This window comes from Abramis brama (assembly GCF_963993115.1).
Source record: "Abramis brama genome assembly, chromosome: 2".
In the NCBI taxonomy this organism is placed as follows: Eukaryota; Metazoa; Chordata; class Actinopteri; order Cypriniformes; family Leuciscidae; genus Abramis; species Abramis brama.
In genome coordinates, this window is record NC_139964.1 from 37,908,022 (window position 1) to 37,934,890 (window position 26,869).

At 36.1% G+C, this 26,869-nt stretch overlaps 2 protein-coding genes across 5 annotated transcripts; one reads left to right on the forward strand and one right to left on the reverse strand.

Moving 5' to 3' along the window:
- Positions 1-10,408: 10,408 nt before the first annotated feature.
- On the reverse strand, positions 10,409-19,297 carry cep44 (centrosomal protein 44). 3 transcript variants are annotated; one of them, XM_084107220.1, is made up of 11 exons: positions 18,935-19,297; positions 18,356-18,449; positions 16,100-16,247; positions 14,408-14,554; positions 13,086-13,184; positions 12,823-12,987; positions 11,617-11,829; positions 11,114-11,174; positions 10,916-11,010; positions 10,718-10,752; positions 10,409-10,603 (listed from the first exon to the last, which is right to left on the reverse strand). In XM_084107220.1, the coding sequence occupies exons 2-11, from the start codon at positions 18,445-18,447 to the stop codon at positions 10,555-10,557; spliced, it is 1,104 nt and encodes a 367-aa protein (XP_083963346.1). In that variant the 5' UTR covers positions 18,448-18,449; positions 18,935-19,297; the 3' UTR covers positions 10,409-10,554. The 3 variants fall into 3 exon arrangements, with proteins under 3 accessions (XP_083963346.1, XP_083963344.1, XP_083963345.1); XM_084107218.1 differs by lacking the exon at positions 18,935-19,297 and adding an exon at positions 18,527-18,677; XM_084107219.1 differs by lacking the exon at positions 18,935-19,297 and having other exon boundaries at positions 18,356-18,677.
- On the forward strand, positions 19,082-26,470 carry fbxo8 (F-box protein 8). Of its 2 annotated transcripts, none has more exons than XM_084107222.1 (6): positions 19,082-19,222; positions 21,551-21,899; positions 22,156-22,282; positions 22,838-22,956; positions 23,116-23,312; positions 24,797-26,470. In XM_084107222.1, exons 2-6 carry the CDS (start codon positions 21,559-21,561, stop codon positions 24,982-24,984), a joined length of 972 nt encoding a protein of 323 aa, XP_083963348.1. In that variant the 5' UTR covers positions 19,082-19,222; positions 21,551-21,558; the 3' UTR covers positions 24,985-26,470. The 2 variants fall into 2 exon arrangements, with proteins under 2 accessions (XP_083963348.1, XP_083963347.1); XM_084107221.1 differs by lacking the exon at positions 19,082-19,222 and adding an exon at positions 20,343-20,815.
- The last annotated feature ends 399 nt before the right edge of the window (positions 26,471-26,869 follow it).

The following is a 26,869-nucleotide window of genomic DNA, read 5'->3' on the forward strand; positions in this document are numbered from 1 at the left end:
GCACTTCTGTCTGTAATTTTTATCATAGGTACTCTTCAACTGTGAGTGACGGAATCTAAAACAAAAATCCAGAAAATCACATTGTATGATTTTTAAATAATTAATTAGCATTTTATTGCAAGACATAAGTATTTGATACATCAGAAAAGCAGAACTTAATATTTGGTACAATAACCTTTGTTTGCAATTACAGAGATCATACGTTTCCTGTAGTTCTTGACCAGGTTTGCACACACTGCAGCAGGGATTTTGGCCCACTCCTCCATACAGACCTTCTCCAGATCCTTCTGGTTTCGGGGCTGTCGCTGGGCAATACGGACTTTCAGCTCCCTCCAAAGATTTTCTATTGGGTTCAGGTCTGGAGACTGGCTAGGCCACTCCAGGACCTTGAGATGCTTCTTACGGAGCCACTCCTTAGTTGCCCTGGCTGTGTGTTTCGGGTCGTTGTCATGCTGGAAGACCCAGCCACGACCCATCTTCAATGCTCTTACTGAGGGAAGGAGCTTGTTGGCTAAGATCTCGCAATACATGGCCCCATCCATCCTCCCCTCAATACGGTGCAGTCGTCCTGTCCCCTTGGCAGAAAAGCATCCCCAAAGAATGATGTTTCCACTCCATGCTTCACGGTTGGGATGGTGTTCTTGGGGTTGTACTCATCCTTCTTCTTCCTCCAAACACGGTGAGTGGAGTTTAGACCAAAAAGCTCTATTTTTGTCTCATCAGACCACATGACCTTCTCCCATTCCTCCTCTGGATCGTCCAGATGGTCATTGGCAAACTTCAGACAGGCCTGGACATGCGCTGGATTGAGCAGGGGGACCTTGCGTGCACTGCAGGATTTTAATCCATGATGGCGTAGTGTGTTACTAATGGTTTTCTTTGAGACTGTGGTCCCAGCTCTCTTCAGGTCATTGACCAGGTCCTGCCGTGTAGTTCTGGGCTGATCCCTCACCTTCCTCATGATCATTGATGCCCCACGAGGTGAGATCTTGCATGGTGCCCCAGACCGAGGGAGATTGACCGTCATCTTGAACTTCTTCCATTTTCTAATAATTGTGCCAACAGTTGTTGCCTTCTCACCAAGCTGCTTGCCTATTGTCCTGTAGCCCATCCCAGCCTTATGCAGGTCTGTTTTTATCCCTGATGTCCTTACACAGCTCTCTGGTCTTGGCCATTGTGGAGAGGTTGGAGTCTGTTTGATTGAGTGTGTGGACAGGTGTCTTTTATACAGGTAACAAGTTCAAACAGGTGCAGTTAATACAGGTAATGAGTGGAGAACAGGAGGGCTTCTTAAAGAAAAACTAACAGGTCTGTGAGAGCCGGAATTCTTACTGGTTGGTAGGTTATCAAATACTTATGTCATGCAATAAAATGCAAATTAATTATTTAAAAATCATACAATGTGATTTTCTGGATTTTTGTTTTAGATTCCGTCTCTCACAGTTGAAGTGTACCTACAGTATGATAAAAATTACAGACCTCTACATGCTTTGTAAGTAGGAAAACCTGCAAAATCAGCAGTGTATCAAATACTTGTTCTCCCCACTGTATGTATGCATGTATGAAGAACCATTAAATTATTTTCCAAAACATTATTTATTTGCATTTCTCTATCAAAACAGAAAGAACCACTACTGAGAAACCATGTTAGACAGAAATTGCTGGTCAAGTCCAAAACAAATGTTCTGTGGAAAAATAAAAGAGTTTAAATCAAATCTTGTTAAATCTGTGTCTAATTGAAATACTCTTGTGAGGCTGCCGTTGTGTCATACTGAGTCCCACAGTCTGTGTGGACATCTGGACAGTACCGCATTCTAACAACATCTGTGAACATTTGTGTGCACTTCATTATTTCATTACTGTTTAAGTATATTGTTGGGTATCAGATCCAACTAAGGATTCAAACTCCAGTGTTTGTATACAATGTTGCTAAATTCTGCTTTTCAAATAGGCCTTCTGTTTGTGGCATTAAAGGCAAAAAAAAGCTAACACTGAAGCAAAAATTTTATTGTGGAAGTTGCTAAAGATACAAATTGTACTGTGAATTATCATTTTGTTAGAGATTAATGTATTTCACATGCATCTCTTCGGGAGTTTCATATTGTGCAGATGTCTAGACCCACTATACTTCGCTGTTTATTTGCCTAGATGCTTTGTGTGTAATTCTTCAGCAGTCCTGGTGGGGCTTAAGTTTTTCAAACATCGTTTACAACTACAAGCAACTGTCACCCAGGACAAATTACAGAGTAGGCCGAGGGAGCTATAGTACCCCCATGTCTCTGACTATAAGCTAAGGGACTCAGGGTGACCTGACAGCAAGAAATAAGCCATTTAAAAAGTTAAATGGAAATAGACCAGTGAACAGCACTTAAATGTGTGCCAGCACTAAAAGTACCTTCTAAATATTTTATTGCAGCAAGCAGTTCTCATTGCTATTTCTCATAAATGCAATGTTGTTTTCTATCACAGACCAAATTTTGAAATTGTGACCTCCTCATGATGGTATTCAGTACATATAAACTGCTCACAAAATATCTTTGAAATGACAGATTAAAATGACTTAATCACTATGAGTCACTATGCTCCACCGTTTTCTTTTTTTAAAGAATCTAATTTTGGGGTCACACTGACCTTGGTCTGAGGTAAAACAAAACTAGAATAGAGTATTTGCAACAAAGCAAGCTAAAAGCTGTGATAAGACACACCCCTTCACCTCAGATTAAATGGCATACAAAACGTCAGGCCGGCCTGCATATTCTCTATATGCCTCACTCCCTTGTATCACCCGTCCAGCGAATTGAGGTTTCCAGCTCTATTCTTGCTGGGGGCAAAGCCTGCATCAGCACAGGACAGGAAAGGATCGAGAAAGGAATAGTGTAAAAAAACACAGCCAATTAACTGCTGGTTTTGAAACATTTAATAGTGTTATGGTGCTCCTACTAAGCAAACATCTGTTTTCAAATCTCTTACTGGGAAAAGGTTTGGCCTCACAGATTTGATAGGTTTTGCTCGATGAAGTGTTGCATTTTAATACCAAGAAATATATATATATATATATATATATATATATATATATATATATATATATATATATATATATATATATATAAACAAATTTTTACTTTTTTCCCCAACTTTTTACTTGGCAGCAGGAAATAATAAAAAATAAAAATAAAACATTTCAAAAACTTTAAATATTATATAATATTATTCCTATTTATCCCTCTTACTGATTTGTATTTCAATTTATGCATATGATTGCTTCATGTTTTATTCAATTACTTTTACTTTCTGCAGAGAAAAAAGAAAAGAAAAAAAGAAAATATTGATTATTTTGTATTTGAATCACTTTCCAGTACATATAATTAATTAAAGGGGTGGCTGATTATGATTTCACTTTTCTAACTTTAGTTAGTGTGTAATGCTGTTTGAGCATAAACAACATCTGAAAGTTACGACGCTCAAAGTTCAAAGCAAAGGGAGAGATTTTATTTTAAAGAAATTTATTTTAAGGACTACAACAAAGGCTGGTAGGGACTACACGACATTCCTCCCGGGTTAGTGACGATCACCAACCCTAAAATTTGCATAAACCCCACCCCCGGACCATGATTTATAGATGATCAAGACAGAATATGCTAATCAATGACTAGAAGATAACTAAGCTACATAAATTCATTAACTAACCATTCAGAAATGTTGTCTATGTTGTAACTTCTTGAGTCTCTCCATCTTTGTCTGACTCCGGTTTGAACATAAAAGGCTAAACGTTTTTGAAATTTTCAGTGCATGTCTGTGTGAGGTAAAAGGACACAAACTGTTGAAGCTCCGCCCTCTGTGCCGGGAGCAGCAGCTCATTTGCATTTAAACAGACAGACACAAAAACGGTGCGATTTTGCTCACCCTCAAAAAGTGACAATTTTAACGTGCTTTATAAAAATATATGTGGGGTATTTTGAGCTAAAACTTCATATACACACTCTGGGGACATCAAAGACTTATTGTACATCTTGTGAAAAGGGCATTATACCACCCATTTAATTAAATAAATATTATAATTATAAAAAATATTATAACTATTATAATTAAATTAATCTTCAAGTAAATACACCATCTGTAGCATGAAATAAAACACACACACGCACACACACACACACACACACACACACACACAGTGAAAAGTCACAAAATAGCTGAACAAACATATACATGATTTCTAAGAAGGAAAAATCTAGATGACCCAAAAGTGTCCTCCCTTGTCACAAGGAAGAGGAAATGTGCAAACAAGCCATTATTGTTGGCAGAGAGGCAGACAAATCTGAGATAAGGAAGAGGTGTTTAGTTCATATATTCTTTACAGACTATGGTGGGAAAATTGAACACAATATTCTATTTTCTGCCAGTTCCAAGAGTGCATACAGGAGATATCTTCAATGTAAACACAGCAGGGACAGTCTCTTGGGATTGTGTCTAGGCATTGTAAACTCTGCTGCTTTTGCACACGTTTCCAAATACTGCATGACCAGCCTGATATTTGAACAGAGCGTCTGAGATCTTTATCCTCAGGTGATGAAGACTAACTTCTAAATAACTTCTAAAATACGTTTTGCACAGATACAGAATAAGATATATACAGCATAGAGAGCGACTTGTGGATAGTATCACTGTGTACATTCCCACTGGTGTTGCTAAGGACTTGAGACTCAATCAGCTCGTAGATTTACCGAGCGCCCCTATGTTTATTTTACATCAGGGGAGCCAAGTGGCCCAAATACTTGCCTATGTGCTCGTTTCTAATGATACGATGTTATTGTAGGGCTTCCCATGAGCATGTGAAAACTGTTTTGACTGGCAGGCAATGAGGTCTTGGCGGCTGACCAAGGATAATAACTCGGCTCCTATTGGCAAAGAAAATAAGCATTGAGAGTGGTGTAAATTTGTAATCAAGAGACGCGGAGGAAATTCTTTTCGGAACAAAACAATGAAATAAAATGAACGCTAATTTAAGAGGTTAGCAAAAGAGACTCCCAGAGAAAAAATATTTAGCCCTTGAGGCAACATAAACTTGTAATGCAGTTAGCTGTATATTATTAATTTAAAATGTTACACCAATAAAAAAATAAAAAAAAGTACAATCAACTTGTATGTTTAAGTCATTTCAACTTAAATTACATTAAACTGACTTTAAAAAAAAATGAGTTCTTGTATAACTGTTGAAAATGGTTTAACTTATTTTGATGAGTTAAAGCAATGTAAAAACATATGTTGTCAAATTATTGATCATATAATTTTTTACAGTTTTATATCTGTATATATTGTACTTTAAAGTCTCACTAAATACTCAGCTAACAAAATATGTTCTAATGTTCTTTGCTTATGTTCCCCTTAAGTTTTGAAAAAGTCATTTCTGACTGCTCTTTGAACATTCAAAACATCCAAGTTTCAAAATGTTTTTCTGGTTATGCGAACATTATAGAAAACATTAAGAGAATGTTCCATTTTATAATTTTGTTCTCTAAACATTCTGAAACAAGTAGTAGTCATTTTAATAATAAAAACATAGACGAATGTCTACCTAAAATGTTTCAATAATATCTAAATAACTTTTTTTTTTGTGCTAACGATTTGAGAATGTTATTAAAGCCCAGATAACTTTGAGCACGCTCTATTAACATTACAGGAAGAATGTTTTGTTCATAACTTTGAGAGAACCTTGTAAGCTGGGTAGCTTTTTAATGTATTAAAAACTCACTTCAGCTTCATATGGCTGAAAGTCAAGTGAACTCATCTGTGATTCTAATTATATCTCTTTTTCATTTCACTTTCTTCATCTCATTTACTTATGCCCTCCAACCTTTAAAAATGCTCTCATTAACTTGAGTGATTAGCTCAATTAGCCTTGTGCTCCACAAGAGGTGCAGATGCCGGCATGTCCGCGACAAACCAATCAGGAAGGTAAAGAGTTCATAGACATGCATGAGGTCCTGCTAATTAGGAGTGAAAATGAACCTAATGTGTAGGGATATGGAATGGCGAGGCTGGTGGAATGGAATGAGGGGAGCTTGCATAAACATACACGCTTTAAAAAAGAGGAGGAATGCAAAAAGTGTTCCCTAACACCCACTTCACCAAGTTGTTTCTCTCATCTCCTCCACCCCTCTTTCAGGACAATGATTAATGAGAGCAGGGGATTACAGCAGCACTAGAGAGCAACGGAGCCGTGCTCCCAGTGGCCAATCAACAGAACCTAATGACACATTCATTATGAATGGATCCCTGTTCTCATCTTTCATTCCTTTTTTTAAAAATAAAGTCCCAAGCAGGATTATTATTGCAATCATCAGACCTGGTCTAGTCTGCTTCTTATTCATATCATTGCAACACATTACATCATGGTCCGGCTCCAAACTCTCCAGTTGCAGTAAAAAAGCAAAGCAACGCAAACAGATTTTATTTTATTTAGCTTGATTAATTGCTTTTTCTTTACATTGGATAGTTTTGAGGTTGATTTGATGTCAATATCATTTTTTGCTTTAAAGCTGAGACCAAACAAAATGACTGCTGAATGCTGAATGAAGCCTCGATGAATATTTTACGAGCCTAATAAAATAAGAAAAGATCCATTCATTTTTAGCTCCACAGCAAGGCCATTGACTAAATTAAGAATAAGTTCTGGTTCATATTGCATGTTTTTTGCAAGAACCATCTTCTCATACAGGATGAGACCACCTGACCTACTGGAACTGTACACTACCATTCAAAAGTGGTTTTGAAAGAAGTCTCTTGCTCGCCAAGGCTCCATTTATTGATGCAAAACACTGTAAAAACTAATATTGTGAATTATTATTACAATTTAAAATAATTATTTTCTATTTTAATATATAAAAATGTAATTTATCCTTTGATGGCAAAGCTGAATTTCCAGAAGCCATTAATCCAGTCTTTAGTGTCAAATGATCCTTCAGAAATCATTTGAATTCTGATTTGGTGAATTCTGATTTGTAAGAATAATTTCTTATTATTATAAACGTTGGAAACAGTTGTGTTGCTTAATATTTTTGTGGAAACTGTGATATATATTTTTTTTTTTTTTTTTTTTTTTTTTTCAGGATTCTTTGATTCAAAAGAATAGCAATTATTTTAAATAAATCTTTTGTAACATTGAACATGCCTTTACTGTCACTTCTGATCAATTTAATGACACTCTCTGAATAAAAGGAGGCTATTGATTTCTAAAAAAAAAAAAAAACTTTTGAGTGGTGGTGTGAAAATGTCCAACCACAGTTGAAAATGTAAAGAAACAAATGACAACACTAGTTAATGCCAGTTTAAAAGCAAAAAACATATATCTCAAAAGTTAAATTGCTACTAAGGCTATGTTCACAGTGTCAGTCCAATTCCAAATATTTCTGTATCCGATTGGAATCGGAACTAAATTATTGACTTTCCACACTATCTGGCTACTATCCAGATGTTCGGATCTGATTTGTGTGTCCCGTGGAGCTCTTTCGTTTTCTGGACCATCTGCATTGTTTTTTTTATGGCAGTAACGTTGTGTTAGTAGGCATACAGCAAAAACAACAAAAACAGCAACATGGCAATGTGTAGCCACGTCACCTCGTGGGATGATTACGTCGTCAGCGGCAGAAATGTAGCAGGCTCTGCATGGGTTCTACGGCTTTATTCTATGTTGTCATCCTCACCGCCCGTCTTACAATTGAACATGTCTCCATTATATTGTAATTTTCTGCTTGATCGGAACTTTTCAACAACGCAACCTTGTTTTTCTGGATGTTACCTAACATCTGACGTAAGAAAGTGACATAAACCATGCGAAATCAGATTTCCATAAATGCGATTTAAACAGAACGGATTTCAGAACGGAAATCAGAACGGATTTCCATAAATGCGATTTAAACAGGTTTTCAAACCACATTATGATTGTATCTCAAAACGGATTCCTAAAAATTGCATGATTTTTTTGCCGCTCACTCTTGCTAAATATGATCGAATTCCAATCAGATGCTCAAAAATCAGATTTTAGCTGCCAGTCTGAACGAGGCTTAAGTGGCTCAAAGAATCCACTTTTAAGTACCTGGTATTCCCAAAGTTCTCACTCTATAAATCCAGTTTCTAGTTAGACTGATTTAAAAAAAAAAAAAAAAAAAAAAACATCTACTCGCCGTGGCTACTGAGAAACTCGCATGCAGTCTCAAGGAGATAGCAGAGCAAAGGTTAAAAAGTCTTTCCCATTCACATCTGGCCCCAGCCAGAGGCCTGTTGATTCCACAGGGGGTTTCTGGGGCCCAGGTTATGATGTTATATAGCAGAGTTTGTATATGGGTCAATGACATATAAGCTTGTTCACACTAATGAAAAAAAACTTTTAAAAATGTTGCTGTCTACCAAGTTCTTAGAAAAAATCTAAAGTCATTCAAATATTAATAAAAATTAAAGCAGTTTTGTTAAAATGCAGACAGCAGCAAAACCCTGTATTGTGGCTAGTGGAGACATTGTGCATCCCCTTCACTTTAGTGAGGTAAAACTGTCCATTGGACACACATCAGTTCCCAAAGAATCTGTCTGAGCATCTCTTCCAACTCTCACTGCTATTCAATACACACACACACACACACACACACACACACACACACAAAAGTCACAGGTATGCTGACTAATCACACAAACACAAGCACACACACTCTCCTTCAACATAATTACAGCGGTGATCTGACCTTTCTTTTCCTCTCCATGACTGTTTTGTGTCCGACTGATCTCAACAGAGCAATTCCCATTGTGTCTGCACAGCATATATAGGGCACTGAAATGAAAGTCTGGAAGAACGACCAGAGGTCAGTGTTGTCAGAGAGAAAATCCACTGATGAAAAACAGTTTTACATCATTGCCTTGTACAGAAATATGAGAAGGGTAAAGCTGTCCTGTGAGACCAACAAGTCAGACCTCTGATGTATTTTTGTGAGACATCGCTTGGTCAAAGTCAGATCTTTCATGTTTTTTTTTGCTTTGTTTTTTGTTTTTAACGCAAACTGAAATCTGATGAATGTGATAACTTGTGCAATGACACCCAACACCAAAAGGCCATCCAAAGGTCAATTGAAATCTGAAACATGCTCAAATTACTACCAAACATTAATACAGAAACTGCTCTTAAAAATGCATTCATTAACTCGAGGTTAAAGGAAAATTTTGTGGGGAAATGGCCCTCTGCCTGGATCAGTACAAGAGATGGACCCTCAGGTAAAGTAATCATTCAATAAGTTCTACAAACACTCCCTCATCTGTCATTGGTCGAACACACACAAGAGAGTCACATCCCTAACTCATGCCAGGCAGTTACTTTCACAAGCGTGCTACTTTAACTACATTAAACATCATACATTCAGACTTTATTCCCCTTTTTCAGAGCATGTGCTAAAGAAAGAATCGTACAATAACAAATACATGCCATTAATATTAATGCACATACATCAATATTAATGCACAGACATCACCCAGTCATTATACACGTTTACTTTACCTGATATTCAAGTAAATGCACAACTGTTGTGTGGCAATGGGCTGGGAAGTCTGGAAGAACGACTTCTTCGACTTGCTTTCAGAGTGCAATACAAAACACTGACCACAGAGGGCGCCATAGACTAATTCACCATTAGGTTTTACTTGGGTAGCAGTGACATCTAGAGGACAAGACACTTTATTTGCATGTCAATGAAACTGTAGAATCAATTGGAAGGCATAAGGTAAAAAAATAAATAATAATAATTATATATATATATATATATATATATATATATATATATATAGGCATAAGGTGAAATATTGTTCACCCAACAAATAATAAGAAGAATATTTTCCTCACCCTTTACTCATTCCCATCTTGTACGTTGTTGTTTTTTTCAGTGGAACACTTCACACAGCTCGTTTTCCATAGTGATCATGTAAGTCAAGCTCCAAAATGGACAAAAATATATAGAAATACTATAATTTTAATACAAAAAAAAAAAAAAAAAAACCTTGTATGAGGAACAGACTGACATTTAGGTGTTTTTCAGTGAAAATCTCACTTCTCAAATCAAACTTTAAATCAAATATGGTGCCACATGTGAGACTCACATTTGATCACGAGACACAAGAACCAATGACGACTGATGATGACATTGACATCCAACCAGATGTGATGCGCAGGCGCCATATGTGATTTGAAAGCTACAGTGTTGAGCAAAGTTTCCACTTAATTACAATTTTGTTCTATTGATCACAAAGTCTGTCATAAAGTCAGGAAAAATATAGCACACAAGTCACATGGTCTGTTATTATGATACTTTTTTTCCCCTTTTTGGAGTTTGACCGCTTCTGATCACTATGTGGGTTTACTGTATAGTAAGAGCAAAGCAAACATAATTTATAAACTTTTATAAACTTAATTTTATTTACTTATTTCTCAGAAAACTGAAAAACAACACACAGGTTTGGAACAATGTGAGGGTGAGTAAATGATGACAATTTTTTTTAAAACTTGGACTGAGATCAAATTCACATTGTCGGCTCTATGTTTTGCAGAATGTTAGCTGTATCCTTCATCCTGAAATGGGAAAGGAACAAAAAATGTATTGATGTGCAGTCTTTGTCTAAGTGGCAATTTTTCAAGCGAAATATTAAACTATTTATTACGTTTTATAAAAATAACAACACTTACATGTAAACTATTCTGTCCAGCCTTTCTTTAAAATTCTAAAAAATTGGAAGAAAAATATACAATAGTTATTAAACAAATTTCTCTTGAAAATAAGATGAGATAATGGATGGATGGATGGATGGATGGATGGATGGATGGATGGATGGATGGATGGATGGATGGATGGGTGGATGGATGGATGGATGGATGGATGGTCACCTGGGTAGCTGTTGGAGGAGAACTGGCTAGAATATGCCCATTATCACTGATGTCAGATGGTGGTTGAATCACAGTAGAAAAGCCACTTGCAGATACTTTAACAGATACACAAGAAAAAGAAAAATATTTGAGATTTTATGAATATTTCATTTACTTAAATTGTTCAAATTATTCAAATTAAAAAGCATTGCAAAGTACCTGTATTCTCTTTAAGTTCAACCCTGCCTGAGCTGAAGACCCCATCTTGTGAAGTTAGACCCTATAGTAGAAGAGAAAACTTTTGTGAGCACCAAATAACACATATATTTATATTCATTACTTCTCAAGAGATGCAATGCCAACTTGCCATTTTAAAACAAATCACAAAACAAAATAACACACCCATGAACTGTTATATTAGGATATTAAATTGCAAAACAGTTCTGTTTTCCTGAACAAATCAGTTCCTGTAGACTGGAATCTGACCTCTAAAGTGGTTTGCAGTCTTCATAAAACAACTTATTTTCCATATGAATTTTCCGACTGCGAAACTGAAACATAAGAGCTTTGCTATAGTGTGTGTATCTGTGCTGACTGCCACTGCTTTTCATCCCGTAACGCAAGCTTGATCATCAAAGTGAGTTTTGGGAGAAAACAGCATTATGCCACAATTGCAAAATAAATTGAAATTTAACTTCCAAAAAGATGTTAAACTCCCCTACCTGTGCTGAGGTCAGTGCCAGCCTGGTCTCCAGCAGCAGCACGCGACTCTCCAAGTTCTCCCACTGGTTGCTCTCGATGATAATCTTGCCAGCCAAACTTTTCTCCAGAGCATGTATCCTGTGTTCCATGAGGCCCAATCGCTGCTCCAGTCTGCCAACACTCTCCAGAAGACTTACCTCCACGCCCCTCAGCCGGCTCTCTAACACACAATCCTAAAGAGACCCCATGTGCATTAGAGTGGATTGAACAAGTTCAGAATTTTGCACAGATGCTTGTGTGTAGGAATTGGCAATTAGAGTAATTGTGTAGTTTAGTTCCACAAAACACACACAAAAAAGAGCAAATGATTACCCAAAAAATTTAAATAAAGTTACAATGTGTATGACGTACACTACCGCTGAAAAGTTTGGGGTCAGTAAGATTTAAAAATAATAATTATAATATATAATAAATTGATTTTATTCAGCAGGATGCATTAATTTGATCAAAAGTGACAGTAAAGATATTTAAAATGCAATAAATACAATAAAAATGCTGTTGTATTGAACTTTCTATTCATCAGAAATTCCGGAAAAAATGTATAACGGTTTCAACAAAAATATTAAGCAGCAACTTTTTTCAACATTGATAATAAGAAATGTTCTTGAGCACCACATCAGTATATTAGAATGATTTTTGAAGGATCATGTGACACTGAAAGTAATATATATATATATGATGCTGAAAATTCAGCTTTGCCATTACAGGAATAAATAAAAAATTGTATCTATTATGAAAGAAAATAATTTTTAAATTGTCCTGATATTTCACAATATTGCTTACAATATTAGTTTTTACTGTATTTTTGATCCAAAAAATGCAGCCTTGGTGAGCATAAGAGACTTATTTCAAACACATTTTGAACTGTAGTGTATGTTAAATGTATATTTTGTTTTAAGCACCATATTGTTATCAAATAAATAAATGAACAAATTATTTTTAAAAAAACAACAACAAGATTTTCAAAATATTCTAAAAAAAAAAAAAAAGTCTTTCTATTAACACCATGGTCTGCTGTGGAGAAAATAACACTGCAACTGCTTATGATAAGAGACCAAGTTTCTCATAGTACTTTCTTTCGACCATTAAAGCTGACTAGTTGGTGCATAATGTGCTCTCAACTAGCACCTCCCTGTGTGTACATGTGTTGCAGGATGCGCACTCACAGTTGAATCTGTAGGTTGAGGCGAATCCTCAAGATCCTCACTGTCTAACTCCCTCTCTTCTGTTTCCTCTTCCTGCTGTGGCTGCTCATCTGAGCAGCGTCTGATCTGAGCTGGTGCTGAGCTGCTGCCAAGATGCCTTTCTACCAGTGGCTGCTTCTGAGGTACCTAAGAGGGAAAGAAGCAGATATAATAACAATAATTATTATTACCATCATCATCAAATCAATTATGTTTATTTTACTGTCAATTATGTTTACACTTACTGTCAGGGCTGTTGACACCAGTGAGTTACTCTCAGGAGAAGGGATCTCATTTTTAATGCAGCTCTTCAACTGAGGCCTCCTCTTTGGCTTACTGACATGCTGTAAGACAATTTGCTGTTTATTCAATTAAAATATAAAAATATAAATAATAAACATAAATAAATGCAATATGGCCAATAACCAATAAATGTCTGATATTAAAATTCGATCATATTTTCTCGAAATAGATTAAAACTAAAATAATTTTAAATGCTATAAGTGAATTTAGGCATCAGAACAGAATTATTATTTATTTTTCATATTTACTTACTGTTCAACAGTACGTAAATATGAAAAATAAATAATTTTGATATTTGCTAAAGATTACATTTAACAGTGTTATTAATATGTTAAAAATGTTATTTAATATTAGTGTTTTTAAAGATTAACTTTAAGTGACAGATGACAGCAAATGTAAAAACGTAAAAGTAAAAATAGGGTAAATGAGAATGCAAAATTAATTATCGAATTTAAAGGGTTAGTTCACCCAAAAATGATGTCATCATTTACTCACCCTCATGTTGTTCCAAACCTGTAAGGCTTTTGTTCATGTTCAGAACACAAATGAAAATATTTTTTATGAAATATGAGATATTTGAATTGAGCGGTTTAGTCCAAATTTTCTGAAGAGACATAATCACTTTATTTGATAAACAGATCGAATTTAGGCTTTAATTCGCATATAAACATTCATCAACTCACACATCAGTCGTGGTAAACAGAAGCTCTAACATGCTTGCTTGACGTGCAAGAACCAATGAGGTTCATTCCCGTGTGTTACGCAGCACATTTGAGCTTCAGCAAGAACCAATGAGGTTACTGTTTTAATCAGTTACGGTTGAGCTTTTGTTCATGATCGCTCAACAATGTTTAAATGTGAATAAAAGCATAAATTCAATCTGTTCATCATACACAACGATCGAGTCTTTTCAGAAAATGTTGACTAAACCACTCAGTTCATATGAATTAGTTTCTCTTTATGAACTTTTTGAAGTGTCGTGGTAGTGGTAGTTGCGTAGACTGTCAACAGCGGGATTAAAATCTTTCTATATAGATTTCATTCAAAATGTCTCATTTTTGTTCCGAATATGAACAAAAGTCTTATGGGTTTGGAAAGACATAAGGGAGAAGAAATGACGACAGAATTTTCATTTTTGGGTGAACTAACCCTTTAAATAAAACAATCTCTAATATTGGCTGATAACTGAAATGGTACCTATTTCGCTATCGCTATATATCGGTATCACTTATCTCTATATTAGAAAAAAAAATGTTTGAGATACCTTGCTTTCTTTTGTCAGTTCTTTGTGCTTGTTGAGAATAAGGCCAATGATATCACAGAGAATGGTGACTTTTCTCTCAGCAAAGCCAAACTGAAGAAACTGCTGTTTGGTCAACAACGGCTTATAGCTGAAAACATCCCGCAAGACCTACATTTTAAGAGATTTTCCCATGAAAATGCAGATACAACAAAAAGAGTACTAAACTAAATATTACAACTTCAGGGGTTTAACATATTAAAGGACTTGAAAGGAAATTATCCCCTCAGTGGATTAAAATCACAAACAAAAAATTGATTTGTAGAATTTCTGGTACAGGAGGAACTCCAGAGGAGCCACCAAGACTAATCTCAGGAGGACTAAGCCAGATGTAAACAATGAGCTGAGGCGCAAAGGGAAAAATGATGACTGGAAAAATATGATAGAACTGCTAAACATTACTTTCCTGTTACAACAACTCTAATTTTTAGCAAATGCCATCGAGGCCCTAAAGGTAATATACTGGGACCACTAATTCCCCCCAGAATATTTCACTTGAGCTGCAGTCTGACTCTGCAGATGATCCTGGGACGAAGACCAGAACTTTTCGAACTGCACGAAAGGTCAATGAACAGGAGGAAGTGTCAAAAGACAGATCAGCTCTTCAGTCCAACGGTTAAACGTACAGAATGAGCTTTGAGTTAATCTGAGATCAGATGACTTGGACCAACATGAAGGCAAGCCTCCGTTTGTGTTCTCTCACTGCAGGAGAGAGATGTGAGCAGATCATTTGAATTACTCAAGACTTGGTGGAGAAGAGCTGCCAGAACATCTGAATGCCGGAGAATGGGCCTACAGATGCTCCGAATCACAGAGCTCTGGAAGAGACCTGCGTTTCTGATTTGGGGGTTAAAAAACCCTCTGAGATCAGGGACAGTGCCAGTAAATATGGCTATTAGGCAACATAAAGCATGGCTTTGTAAGTTTAATTACATGTGAAATTGCTTTTCATAAAAAAAATCCACCTCATTAAAGGCGACGTGAAAAACATTATCATTGACTTGGTTCGGTCATAGCTCTAAACTCTATCATTTTTTACCTCAAAAATGAACGTTCTGTCCTCATAACTGAAACAAAGCAACTCCGACCACTTTGATCCATTTAAAACAGCCACCTCCTCAAAACCACTAGCTCTTGAATGAAACGGCAAACAGTTTATAAAAGTCAAATTTAAAGGGGCTGCAATATCACAAACATGCACGCTAATAAAGATCTGTTGTTGATTTCAAATGCAAATCATCCAATAGCTAAACCATGTTAGCTGTATTAAATAGCCTTTTAACTGAACTGTGATTCAATTTGTTAAACACAAGAGTTTAAAGGGATAATTCACCCAAAAATTACAATTATTTACTCACCCTCATGTTGTTTTAAACCTAGGTATACGTTTTTTGTTTTTCTGTTGAATGTAAAATAAGATATTTTGAAGAATGTTGGTAACCAGTTTTGGCGACCACTGACTTTCATAGAAATGACAAAAAGGAACACAGAAACATTTCTCAAAATATCTTTCTTTTATGTTCCACAGAAAAAGAAATGAAGAGTTAGCAATGACAGAATTTTATTTTATGAATTATCCCTTTAAAATATATGCATCCTATTCAATAACAAGCTACATAAAAATAATATTTAATAAGCTACATTCGTGCAATTCACCTTGTAAACATTCTCAATAAATCGTAAATCATTCATTCCGGTTAATTCCACACCATAATCGACCAGGTGCTCGGTGAGTGAGGGGGAAAAGGACGTGAAGGTAAAGCTCACGATAGGAAGACACGCTGATGGATCTCCCACAGCCAATCTGGAAGAGTAAACACAAGCACAACATCAAATTATAAAGCACTTGTACTGACAAACAACTAAAAAGTGTTACAAACTCAACGCCATATATAGGTTTTAAAACAAATAAAGTTTTGTAACATGTCTGCAAGCCATTTTGAGTATCGTGCTGGAGACAAATTAAGTCATTTTTCTGGATCATCTCCAGCACGTACAAGCCAAACGGATCTGTCTTTCAGAGAAGAATGTTGTGTTTGATGCATCTCACATCAAAACCTCTTCACCGAGCATCTGATGTGCAGCTTGAGATCCTGGTGGAGGAACGGAGCTGGTTTTTGTAAAGCATGTTTACAAAATAGCTCAGCATTGGAGAGGCTCGGGACAAGTCTTCAACTTCCCAAACTTCAAAACAAAATATGGGACATGAAACACTGGCAGACCCCCCTTTTGGATGTTTACGCGAGTCAAGATGTTTAAAGTCTAGGTAGGCCAAAAAAGTGGGGGTAGAATTGGAGGGCGTTAATGTCTAATGAAATACATCCCGCATGTCATCTCTGCTGACTGCATGTGAAAAATGAATTCAGAAGAGCTATGCATTCATAAAGGTTGGGAAGTGAATGAGACTTGTATCTATTGTCAGTGTGGTCAGATTTTACTATAGGAGGAGGTCTCCTTATTTAGGCTACTTAAGAATATATCTAAAAACCTACTTTAAGCATCAAAGGCGTTTCAATCAGCGTTTTTGAACAAATCTCTTGAATGAATGATTCAATGACAAATACACTTTTAACGTTACCGTAGACATTTTTTTATCCGAACTATAAACTTGCATCCCACTTGTGTGATAATTTGAATATTTGTAACACAGAAATAACGAAACTGTGGTTAAAAAGCCTGTTCGTGAAGTTGTTTCATACCCATGCATGACAACTGCTCTCCCCGGGTCAGCGGCAGCGCAAACTCAGATTTGAATGTTCCGGTGTGATTTTGTCAAAGGTTTAATAGACACAGGCGAATCATTGCCATTTAGGAATGAGATTGTGTGGGTGTTTGAATCGAGATTGTGATCTTTTAACGATTAATCGTTAATCTAACCTAACCATATAAAACTTTTTTTTCTATTTCCACACAGCTGATCAACTGCTTCACACAGCCACTCAGCTAGCCAAGGCCTCTTTCTTAATCTCTATCAAAGGCCTGGACTCATTGTCAATGGCCTGATGTTCGCTCATAACATAGTGTTAACTTTTATATTATGCTAACCATCATAGGACAATTAGGCCTTCCTTTTACCCCATCCACATTCGTGACATGCAATATTTACAAACTGTAAAGCATGGTGCTTGCAACGCCAATGTCAAGGGTTTGATTCCCAGGGAATGCATGATCTGATAAAGTGTATACAATGTAAGTGCAACACACAAGAAGAGCAATATCTACAAAGGTAGCATGTACAAAATCAAAAGAATCTTAAAGTGGACATAAAACAGAAGTTGCTATAGTGTTTCCTTCCCTATTGTGACATATGAATGCAGCGTCTCGAACACGTAAAAAATGTAGGGCGGGATGTACTTTTGCCCATTGGGAATTGATTGGATGGTTGTGGTTTGCTATTGCTGTGTTCTCATGAGAAGAGAAGAGAAGAGAAGAGAAGAGAAGAGAAGAGAAGAGAAGAGAAGAGAAGAGAAGAGAAGAGAAGAGAAGAGAAGAGAAGAGGAAGGGGAAGTTATTTTGATTAAAGATTATAAGGGCAGATAAATTTAAAAAAAATAATAATAATAATGTGCACAGATCAATCATTTATAATAAATACTGCAATATTCCATGAAATAAATATGACTTGTACATTTTGATTTCATGGTGACTTTTAAGATAAGATTTAGAGTATAGACAATAATCTTATTTTATAAAGTGCTAACATGCATTCAGTACAAGAATGGAGATTTATAAAATGCTAACTCTGCCATGGTGCATTTTGAATTGCTGTATTTCCATGTGAATAATTTGGCAACTTTTATTCATGATTTTTTTTTTTTTTTTACATGAATTTTATTCATGTTTAAACCATCCTTGCATATATATACAACTTAAAATATTTGATTGAACTATTTGGTTTAAAATCCGTCATACCTTTGATAGTCCACTTCTCTCGGATACTTAAGAGAACGGAGAGAGGCTTCCAGCTTTCTTAGACTTCCTTTCAAATCACCAGTGCCCATCATCTCTAATGTCAGAGGATTTCATTAGGAGTCACAGTACACAACAAGTACATATTTTGCATTAGTTGATTAAATTACGCACTTATTTGCGTTTGTAATACAGTAACAACTGTCTTGCCGATGGTTGTATTTTATAGTTAAACAGTTATTGCTAATTCCTCCCTTTTGTTTTTGCCGCTGAAATATCCGGGTTTGTTTGTATTGGTTTCTATCTCTATGCACCAGGAGACGACGGGTCAATCCTTTGTTTCACTTCTACACATTCTTGTCTTAGCTTGCTTCTTTTAGGTTTTAGAAGCACATACAAATTTGTTAATGCAATTTCATGAAATTATTAATTTACTCATGCATTTTAATTAATTCACGCATGTATTAATGTATTTATTTTTATTAACTTCAATCCTTTATTCATTTTATGTATGTATTTTATTTTATGTTATATTGCGAACATGACAGAAAACATTTCGATCGAAAGTGCAACTGTATGTACCTGTGGTTGATTTACTCTGAGCGATTTGCGTCACTTCCACCAATAACAAGAAACGTCAGTCTGGCCAGAGTGTTCGAGGAGGCGGAGAGACAGACGGGAGGAGCGAGTGGACTGATGAATGATAGTGTCACAGGACTGTCTCACCTCGATCAGCAGCGTTGGAGCTGTCAAGATGGCTGTCCTGGGCTCTTGTTAAAAGACTGAGATGATTTCATCCGTGAGACACTGGCAGATCACTAGCAATTCATTTCGTCGCGGCGGCGGTAGAAGTATTTCATATACACAGAGGTGGGTGGTGCTGCCATAGACATAATACATGTCTATGGGTGCTGCTGCTGCTTAGAGCGATTGACGCTGCGAAAACAAAAACAGAAGCGTTTTACCGCAACAGCCAATCAGAGTTCGAGTTTATGTGTCAAACTGGTATTCCAACCAATTGTTTTAGAGCGAGGCGGGACTTTGTGCTTCAGACAAACATGATAGAGGACCCATTGCTTTAAAAATACAAACGGTAGAAAACCTCGATTTGTACGTCAGTCATCACACTAAATAATATATGTTTTTATAATTCACAGTCTCAGATGTTGTGCTAATATTGTTTTGTACTTTTATAATGTGTCAGATGAGTTCTCCTTTGTTCGGGCAGAAATCTGAAAGGCTACTGATACAATGCAAATAAAGGCAGACAAATTAGGTTAGGGTTAAACTACGTTTTAAGTACTTTTCAATTGACCTAAAATGTATTTTTAGATCCTGTAAATTGTGCTTTTGTGATATTCTTGTATAGATGTCCTTTCCATCTTGTATTGTCTCAGTTTACTGTAAATATTTTTTTTTTTTTTTTTTTTTTTTTTTGTCAAGAGTAACACAATTAGAACATGCATGGAGTTGCCAGACCTGTTTGCTTTCACTTTTAATAGAAAGACAAGAGTTAGATGAGCTAATCCACCATAAATAAATAAAAAGATGTTCATTATATAACTTTAATAAGCGCAAATGTTTTGTAATGATTTAAGAACCGCTTCTGCCCTTAGGCAAAGCAGAGGGAAATTGCTTGTTAGAGTTCATTGACCTTGTTCAGATTTCCGTTCCATGTTTTAAGCAGGTCTAAGAATTCCCAAGCTCCTCCTACAGAATGCCAAGGAGCATTGCGTCAGTCCCGAATAAGTAATATGTCAAGATCATATATGAAAAAAGCTGTCATAGAGACTCTGCGACAAAGAAAGTGACCCGAGAGAGCATTCAAGAGGCCATTAAAGACAAGAATAACAAGGCTTCTCATAGACTGAGATATGTTTTAGAGAGAAAGGCCCTTGGAGGGAGGGAGTCAGACAGGGCCACATAAAAAGGCTTAATGCATATCTCAGAGAGAGGATTAGGCTAGTGCTACTGCAGTGGAGATAAAGCTGCCATCAGGGGTTTTATTTCCCAGCGGACTACTGCATACTAGCACTAAAAACAGTTTCCTTTGGGCTGTTTTGCTCTGTCGGATAATGCAAGGATTCGGGGACCTAACAAATGATGTGCTGAGAGTTTGAGGCCTCTGGATTACTCTGGTTTAGTTTGTAGGAAAAGAAGGCAGAGGGATAAAAGGCTTAATACATAACGCTTTCCTTTAATAATAAATAAATAAATAAATACAATATGAGATTATATGATTTACAAAAGCTCTCATTGAAACGGAATAAAAGCAGCTTGTGCGTATCAAATGTGAGCGCTGAGATTACATCAGCTTCTCCTGCCTAATATATATGAAATCAAAAACAGAAACTGATCAAAGACATGAACTCTTAGTAATCGAAATCTGTGGCGTGTGTAGTGTACTTCAGTTTTTTACAGAGAGTTAACAGGTCTACAGCTCAGCAGTAATGCAGGAACTGAGTGAGTCTCTTATGCTTACTAGGGCTGAATTTATGTCATGTAAAATAGAGTAAAATATCATTACAATTTAAAATAACTGTTTTCTATTTAAATATATTTTAAAATGTAATTTATTCCTGTGCTGGCAAAGCTGAATTTTCAGCATTATTACTCTTATTACTTCAGTCAGTGTCAAATGATCCTTCAAAAATCATTATAATATGCTGATTTGGTGCTGATTTGATTAATAACGTTTCTTATTATCATTATCAGTGTTGAAAACCGTTTTTGCTGCTTAAACAGTGATGCATTTTCTTTCAGGATAGAAAGTTTAAAAAGTTAATTGATTTGAAATAGAAGTATTTTGTAACACTATAAATGCTTTTACTGTCACTTTCAAACAATATAATGTGTCCTTGCTGAATAATAGTATTAATATCTTTTTTTTTTTTTTATCTTACTTACCCTACTTACTAACTTTTAAAATTGTATCATGGTTTCCACAAAAATATTAAACAGCAAAACTGTTTTCAACATGATAATAATAAGTGTTTATTGAGCACCAAATCAGAATATTAGAATGATTTCTGAAGGATCATGTGACACTGAAGACTGGAGTAATGGCTGCAAAAAAAAATAGCTTTTCATGTAGTGTAAAGTTGGTGTAGTGGATTTATTTATTTTTTTCTCAAGCTACACAAACTTGTATACAAGTATACTATTTTAATGCATTAAGCTGCAATGACATTTTTTCAGATCTGCAGATGGGTCAGGTTCTGTGGAGGGTGGTGAGGAACCAGCAGCTGCAGCAGCAGTACAGTGAACAGTGCTTCCTCCAGCAGGAGAGAGAGCAGGGCCGAAGGATGGGTCCCCCGCTGTCTGAACCGCTGCAGCAGCGCCGTACGCCACAGTGCCAGGTCCCCGGCTCCGACATCAGCCACCTGCTGCGCGTCCGCAGGGGCAAAGAGGAGCAGGGCTTCATCGATCTCGAGATGCTGCCGCCCGAACTCAGCATCACCATCCTCTCCTACCTGAATGCTACCGACCTGTGCCTGGCCTCCTGTGTGTGGCAGGACTTGGGCAATGATGAGTACCTGTGGCAGGGGTCAGTGATGCGTTTAGCTTCCATATAAAATATCATCTCAGTATTTTCTCAATAATAATTCAGGGAGAACTGTATAAGGGAGGATAATGTTTCTTTCAATGGATTCGATGCAAACTAAACCGTATTCATTATTTCAGCTCTTAGATTTCCCACTATTATGAAATGAATAAAAAACCTATTTTTCCACTAATTGTGCGTTTTATATTTTAGCATTCCTCCTATTCAACTGCTTTGTTTTTCTTTGTCTGCCCTCTAGCCTGTGCAAGTCCACTTGGGGTCACTGTTCCATATATAATCGAAGGCTTCCATATGGATTTTCCTATAGAAAGCTCTACATGGAATTAGATGAAGGAAGTTTAACCTTCAACGCCAACCCGCAAGAGGTACAAAAACTACAAACTTTTGTTCTGTCTCGCCACAATAATGTCTCTGTAATTAGAGACCGAGCCGTTTAATGTTTAAACGGGCAAAGAACAGAGAAATGATCATAGCCACAGTGTGCTTTGGAAACACAATTCTGACCAACCTCAGCTATGATTAATACGCCGGTTTCCTCCTCCACCCTGTAAATTCCCACATAACCCGGCAATGCTCATACTGCAGACTAAATATATTATTTTTACAAGCTCACCTAGAATGAATAATGGTCCATGACATAGGCTTTTAGACCACAACCCGGATTAAAACGAAATGAATGGCTTTTCTCTCATGCAAGCTGCTCTTAAAACATCATTTCTGTTCAAAGATGCATTTGAATGTCTTGACTCCCCCTCGCTCGTGTCTTAGGTTAGATTAGCAAAGCTTTAGCTGTCCACTTAAAGGACATGCGATAGCCTTGCTCCGGACTAAACCGCGGTGTCTGGCAAAAAAAGCTCGCCCCCTCCTTCACTTTTTCCCCTAATCCCCACACCCTGTTTTTTGTGGGTTCTTTCATTCAGGGTATCAGTTACTTCATGTTCAGAGGTATTCTTTTGGACCACCCGAAGGAAATTGCCAAGTTTATATTCTATACCAGAATGCTCAACTGGAAGATGCTGCGGAATTATCTTGATGAACGGTTTGTTTCCTAATTTTGTCTTTCCCTTTTATTATAATTGTGTATATATCTCACACACGTCTGTGTGTGTGTGTGTGTATACATGCATATCTCAGTGTATATAATATTCTGCTACTGATGATAACTAAAAAATGTTGATTAAGTTTCCCGTGATTGCAGGCGAGATGTCCTGGATGAGTTGGTCACACTTCATAATTTTAGTAACCAGTTCCTCCCTAATGCACTGAGGGACTTCTTCAGACACATTCATGCCCCGGAGGAGCGGGGCGAGTACCTGGAGACCCTCATCACTAAGTTTTCTCATCGTTTCTGTGCCTGCAACCCCACTTTGGTCCGGGAAGTGGGCTTAAGTCCTGGTGAGTGAACTACAGCAAAGTCATTACAGATGCCAGAACGGCACTTATACTACGATGTGATTTAGTGTGTAATTGCTACATCAAGATCACGGTGGTTTGCTTTGCTCGGTGTCAGACATGTACAGCACGTCACAAGCGATGTTCACAGATTTTTGCCATAGGCAACAATTAAAGTTGAAGTACTGGTTCTAATTGTGGTACATGCAAATCACAACTTGCAGGATTATTGTCGTGTTCAAACAATTGATTTGAATCAACCATCTTTTATTAGCTGCAGATCTGCATGATCTTGTCTTTGTATAGAGCAACATGTGAGAAATCCTTGTACTAACACTGCCGTTTGCTTCTAAAGCCGAGCTAAGCCCGCTGGCTTAAAGTGTTAGCAGAAGAGGACCCTGTGTTGAGTCCAACCAATCAGAGTTACCGCCTGCAATAACATGTGACTTGTAGTGCATGTGTGCTACTGTACAAGCAGAAAGATTTATTATAAATTACTGACAGAGTTCAAGCCGAGTTGTGCTCTTCTCACATTGTTTCCATTTCAACATATATGTATATATATTGGCAGTCAAAAGTTTGGACTAATTAATTAATTAATTAATTAAATAAATAGAATCATTAATTAATACATTTATTTGATGAAAAAAAAATGCAGTAAAAACAGAAATATTGTAAAATATTCTTATAAAAATAACTGTTTTTTCATTATTCCTGTAATGGAAAATCTGAATTTTTATTACTGCAGTCTTCGGTGTCATGATGACCTTGAGAAATCCTGAGTAATGATCTTTTAGAAATCATTCTAATATGCTGATTTGTTGCAAAAAAAAAAAAAAAAAAAGCATTTATTATTATTAATGTTGAAAACAGTTGTGCTGCTTAATATTTTGCGGAAACAGTGATACACTACCATTTAAAAGTTTGGGGCAATTAAGTTATTTAATATATATATATATATATATTAATACTTTAATTAAACAATTTAATTTATTAATACTTAAATTTAATTTTCTATTTCAAATAAATGCTGTTTTTTTTCTTCTTTTTTTCTTTTTTCTATTCATCAAAGAATCTTGGGGAAAAAATGTATCACAGTTTCCACAAAAATATTAATAAAATATAAAATATAGTTTTCAACATTGATAATAATATGAACCATTATTAACAATTCAGCAACAATAATAATTGATACTAATTGAGCACCGAATCAGCATAGTAGAATGATTTCTGAAGAATCATGTGACACTAAAGACTGGAGTAATAATGCTGAAAATTCAGCTTTGCAATCACAGGACTAAATTACACTTTTAAATATATTCAAACAAAGAACAGTTATGTTAAAATGTAATATTGTGAAATATAATTACTGTTTCTGCATAATGCAATTTTTTTTAATTTGAGGTAGGAATTACAACTTTACAATGAAAAATGACATAAACACACCCCTCTCTCTCTCGCTCTCTCTCTCTCTTCGGGTTTTGCAGATGCTGTGTACGTGCTGTGCTACTCCCTCATCCTTCTCTCCATCGATCTGACCAGCCCTCACGTAAAGAACAAGATGTCCAAAAGGGAGTTTATCCGAAACACACGGCGGGCTGCTCAGAACATCAGCGAGGACTTTGTAGGCCACCTCTATGACAACATCTATCTGATCGGCCACGTGGCGGCCTAGGCACTACAGCGCTTGACGCGTCAGAGAGAGCTGGCACGTAAAGCATTAGCAGTGCACTAGGAAAAATTCCGCTTGAAGCTGGAAGAAACACTTTCAGAACTCATTTTAAAATGAAGTCCTATGAGCTCTAGATATGATGTGCTGCATTACAGACGTGGAGGACAGCCACAATGTGAAGAGTCAGTGAAGCAAGTCTAGCAGGCTAGCAATGGTAGCGACAAGGTTTACCTACAAGAAACTGCTTAAACATGCAAAACTATGTAGCTACATGAAGATATATGAGATAAGCTATGAAGTCAGTTAAAGCTGAATGTAGACTTAATGGGGCTTGCGTCATATTTACAACGACATCTATTTTCTTCCTCATTCTAATTTGAAAACCTCTCAAATGAATGTCAGCTTTTTTTGCCATATCTACAAAATTCAGGCAAGTCTAAGACATTCAATCTAGTCACTGTGATATCAAAGGATTGACAGGCTGAAATAGCAGAACTATTGAAAATGAACAAAAGCATTTTATTTTAACTCTGTGTGCACTTTCGTGTTTTAGGAGGCTTTGTGTTTGTGCATTGTCACATGTCTCATCTTCCTTGAGAAGAGCAAAACCCTGTGAGACATTGTATGCACTGAATTTTTACCACGTATGTTTCGTAGGTTTGGTACCTTTTTTTTGGTCATCTTCCTTTCTAATTTTTTTTTTTTTTTTTTTTTTTTGCATGTAGATATTCTGTTAGACCGTTTCCCAATCCTATATAAATTATATACATGCAAATAATTCATATACAAATCAGCTATCATCATGTATCATCTGAACATTGAGTACTCGAGAGAAACTTTTCCAAAAAATGAATTGGACATCTTGTCTTTTGGTTAAGTATTTGCTCTGTTCATAAATGTGGGTAATTTTTTTCTTTCTTTTATTCAGATTTGTCTTTTATTTAGATTTTCTACAATTGGGTGCCAATAGAGAGGATTAAATACTAAACAAGATACACAATAATAAGGAATGATACTATTATTCACACGCTCTGCATAGTTTAATTTAATGTTGGACATTTTATTTGCACATAATGTATATATTTAAGTATAGAGATTTATAAACATTAAAATTTATTTTGGAGTATTTTAACTAAGAGTTGTGGTTTTTCCCCTCAATTAAAAGAGTTCATTCTCGTTTGCACTTTTTTGGGGGGCATATTTACCATGTCACAATGCTACATAATTCTGACCATTGTTATCCAGTGCTGAATTAACTGTAATTTTAATAACAGATTACAGCTCCTCTTTCCCTGGTTCTTTTTTTTTTATTTCTTTTCACTATATGCTCAGAATTCTTTTGGTATTTATCCAGAAAATGCAATTCTATTTGAGCAAATCTGCCTAACTAGTTAAATAGCAGAAGGAATGTTTAGTATAGATTTCAGAATGATAACACTGGACTAATGCACTTATAGATTGTATCAAAAAAATAAAACTTTGAAAGTCACTGCTTGCATAGTCACGTGTGCATGTGTGTCCACTCCTTAGCAGATCAAAAGCAATGCATTTATTTAAATATGACATTTTCAAAACTTATGAATTTTGAAATTGCATTAATTGATTAATGGAATTTACATAATAAATTGTGCGACTACCTTTATTAAAACAAGCTATTTCAAAGTAATATGAGATTATTTCTTCCTGGAAATTAGAAAAAGCAAACATTTGGTTCTGACAAAAGGAAACTGTTCGCATGGTTAAATGCGATTGTTTCAAATACTTTGTATAATGCTTTCAAAATGATTCTGCGTGAGAAAGACGTCGCAAGAATTATCGTTTCCCAGTTTATGTTTGGCGGGCAAATGAAGAGATTTAATGAGACTTCACTTTTAAATGGAAGTAGGCT